We start from the raw sequence: 2,624 nt of genomic DNA, 5'->3' as shown, positions 1-2,624 counted from the left end.
AGGAGCAGCCTGGGAAGTCTGCAGAGTAACTAGCTGCTGTGGGGTTTGGGGGTGAGTGTGGGCAGGGCTGGGGGGCCAGGAGCACCCAGAGTAGGGGACAGCTTGTTCCTGCCAGCCACCGGAACGGGAAAGGGGGTGAGTTCAGCCAGGCAGAGGGTTGCCGGGGCCAGCAGCCGCCTGGCCAAATGGCTGAGCCACCTCCAGCTCCCAGTGGGGTGAGGGTCCCAGCCCAGCAGGTCCAGGCAATCACCGCGCTGGAGCTCGGAGCACTTAAGTGACCCCACACCACAGGAAACCACATCAGGAAATCCTGGTCCTCCATCCAAAAAGCTTTCCAAAGCAGAGAAACAGTCTGCCCGGGCAAACTGCCGAGGTCCTAACCGCTAAATTTAAAAAAAGCACATGGAAAAACGGCCCCAAGCAGAGGGACTCGGGAAGGGACCAGCGAGCTGATACGGGGGTTGCCTGGGTTTTCTGTCCCCTGGCGAGGTGGTGGCAGCAGGGGCAGTGCTGGGTGAGAGCTGGGACTGCCGGAGGCTTCCAACCGAAACCGCTGCTTCCCTGCCCTGTGATGGAGCGTTTGGGGCTGAGCGGGAGGAGCAGAGCCCCGGCAGGGGGTCGCAGCAGCAGCAGCGCCGGTTGTGTCAGCGCCTGCCAGTTTTCGGGAGGAAGCTTTGGTGGCAGCTTTTATTTTCCTCTGCGGAGTCTGACAGCTTTCCCTGCCCCTCCTCCCCACGATGGATCGGGCTGTGGCAGCGCTGGGCTCACCCCCTTCATGCCTAACGGTGGCTTCATGTCCTTCCTGGGGCCTCAGCTATTGGGTGTCTTCGTGGAGGCATCCTGCCCATGTCTGGGCTCTCGCTGAAAGCCTCCAGGGTGGATCCCTGGGGTGGGAGGGCAGCATGTCCCCAGGGCTTGCTTGGAGCCACCATGGCCCCTGCAAGTGCTTTTCTAACACCCTCTCGATCCCCAGGAGGACAGCGCAGACCTGAAGTGCCAGCTGCATTTTGCCAAGGAGGAGTCGGCCCTGATGTGCAAGAAGCTGACCAAGCTGGCCAAGGAGAACGATGGCATGAAAGAGGAGCTGCTGAAGTACAGGTCCCTGTACGGGGACCTCGACAGCTCACTCTCTGTGGAAGAGCTGGCCGACTCTCCGCATTCCCGGGAGGCTGAGTTGAAGGTCCACCTCAAGCTGGTGGAGGAGGAAGCCAACATCCTCAGCCGGCGGATAGTGGAGCTGGAGGTGGAAAACCGCGGGATGCGAGCAGAGATGGATGACATGAAGGGCCAGGGAGACAGAGAGCTGCCAGGGCAGGATGCACGATTCCTGGAGGGCATCTCAGGCGGCGGAGACACAGGGGACACGGTGATAGAGCTGCGCCGGCACCTGCAGTTTGTGGAGGAGGAGGCTGAGCTGCTGAGGCGCTCGCTGGGGGAGATGGAAGACCAGAACAAGCTCCTCCTGAACGAGCTGACCAAGTACAAGTCAGACCATGAGATGGACGTGGCGCTGTCGGAGGACAGCTGCTCGGTGGTCAGTGAGCCCTCGCAGGAGGAGCTGGCCACAGCCAAGGCACAGATCAGCGAGCTGAGCGGCAAGGTGAAGAAGCTGCAGTACGAGAACCGCGTGCTGCTCTCCAACCTCCAGCGCTATGACCTGGCCTCCTGCCAGACCACCCGGCCCATGCTGGAGACCGACGCTGAGGCCGGCGACTCAGCGCAGTGTGTCCCCACCACCGGCTGGAGGGACGGGGTGGATGGCAGTGAAGCTGATGGGCAGGACAAGGTGCCCAGTGATGGAAAGATGCCCGATGGGCCTGACAAGCTGCTCAAATCCAAGGACCTGGAGACCTTGGTGGGCATCCGGGACCAGGCGGCACTCGTCAGCAAAGGAATTGATGTCTTGATCTCGGATTCCAATGGTTTGACCACCAGGTGCCCAGTGATGGAAAGATGCCCGATGGGCCTGACAAGCTGCTCAAATCCAAGGACCTGGAGACCTTGGTGGGCATCCGGGACCAGGCGGCACTCGTCAGCAAAGGAATTGATGTCTTGATCTCGGATTCCAATGGCTTCACCTCTGGGCTGAAGGCTTGCTTGGACAATGAGTGTGTGGGGACACTGCTGGGCGAGGCAGTGGATGGCGGCGGGGAGAGCCCCAGCGATGCCAAGCTGATGAACGTGCTCCTAAAGCGGCTGGGCGTGCTCCAGCAGGACCTGGGCTGCTTCACCAGGAGCGTGGACAACCTCACTGGCGACCTCAAGGAGCACACAGACTCCTTCCCCTTCTCCAGCCATGATGCCACCAAAGAGGGCCTGCAGAAGGACCATGCGTCCAACTTCCAGGTACGGGCTCCTTCCCACATCCCCTGCAGCAGCTGCTGCTTTATTTGCTGCCCTGTTTCCCCACGCTTTGACGGAGCAAATCCCGATCCCTGACGTAACCTCCCTCCTGCCTCTCCAGAGCGATCCCCAGACTGACACCTCGCTGCATGCCAGTAGCACCGGGGACAAGGTAGGACTCTGCTCCAACAGAGTGTGCCCAGGGCAGGGCCCGCTGGGGCCGCAGCACCCCGGCATGGGCTGGTCCCGCCGAGGCTGCCCTGCCCCCGGCCGGGGGGGCT

At 61.9% G+C, this 2,624-nt stretch overlaps 1 protein-coding gene across 1 annotated transcript in view; it reads left to right on the top strand.

Moving 5' to 3' along the window:
* Nucleotides 1-2,624, top strand: part of SOGA1 (suppressor of glucose, autophagy associated 1) — a gene marked incomplete at its 3' end in the record, with an annotated part of 15,523 nt that overhangs the window by 6,712 nt on the left and 6,187 nt on the right. The window contains 2 exon segments of the mRNA XM_010144363.1: nt 974-1,786; nt 1,954-2,346. Coding sequence (XP_010142665.1) covers nt 974-1,786; nt 1,954-2,346 — 1,206 coding nt within the window.

The sequence above is a fragment of the Buceros rhinoceros genome, unplaced genomic scaffold (genome assembly GCF_000710305.1).
Source record: "Buceros rhinoceros silvestris isolate BGI_N320 unplaced genomic scaffold, ASM71030v1 scaffold38130, whole genome shotgun sequence".
Taxonomy (NCBI): Eukaryota; Metazoa; Chordata; class Aves; order Bucerotiformes; family Bucerotidae; genus Buceros; species Buceros rhinoceros.
This window is presented reverse-complemented; position numbering and strand designations above follow the sequence as displayed.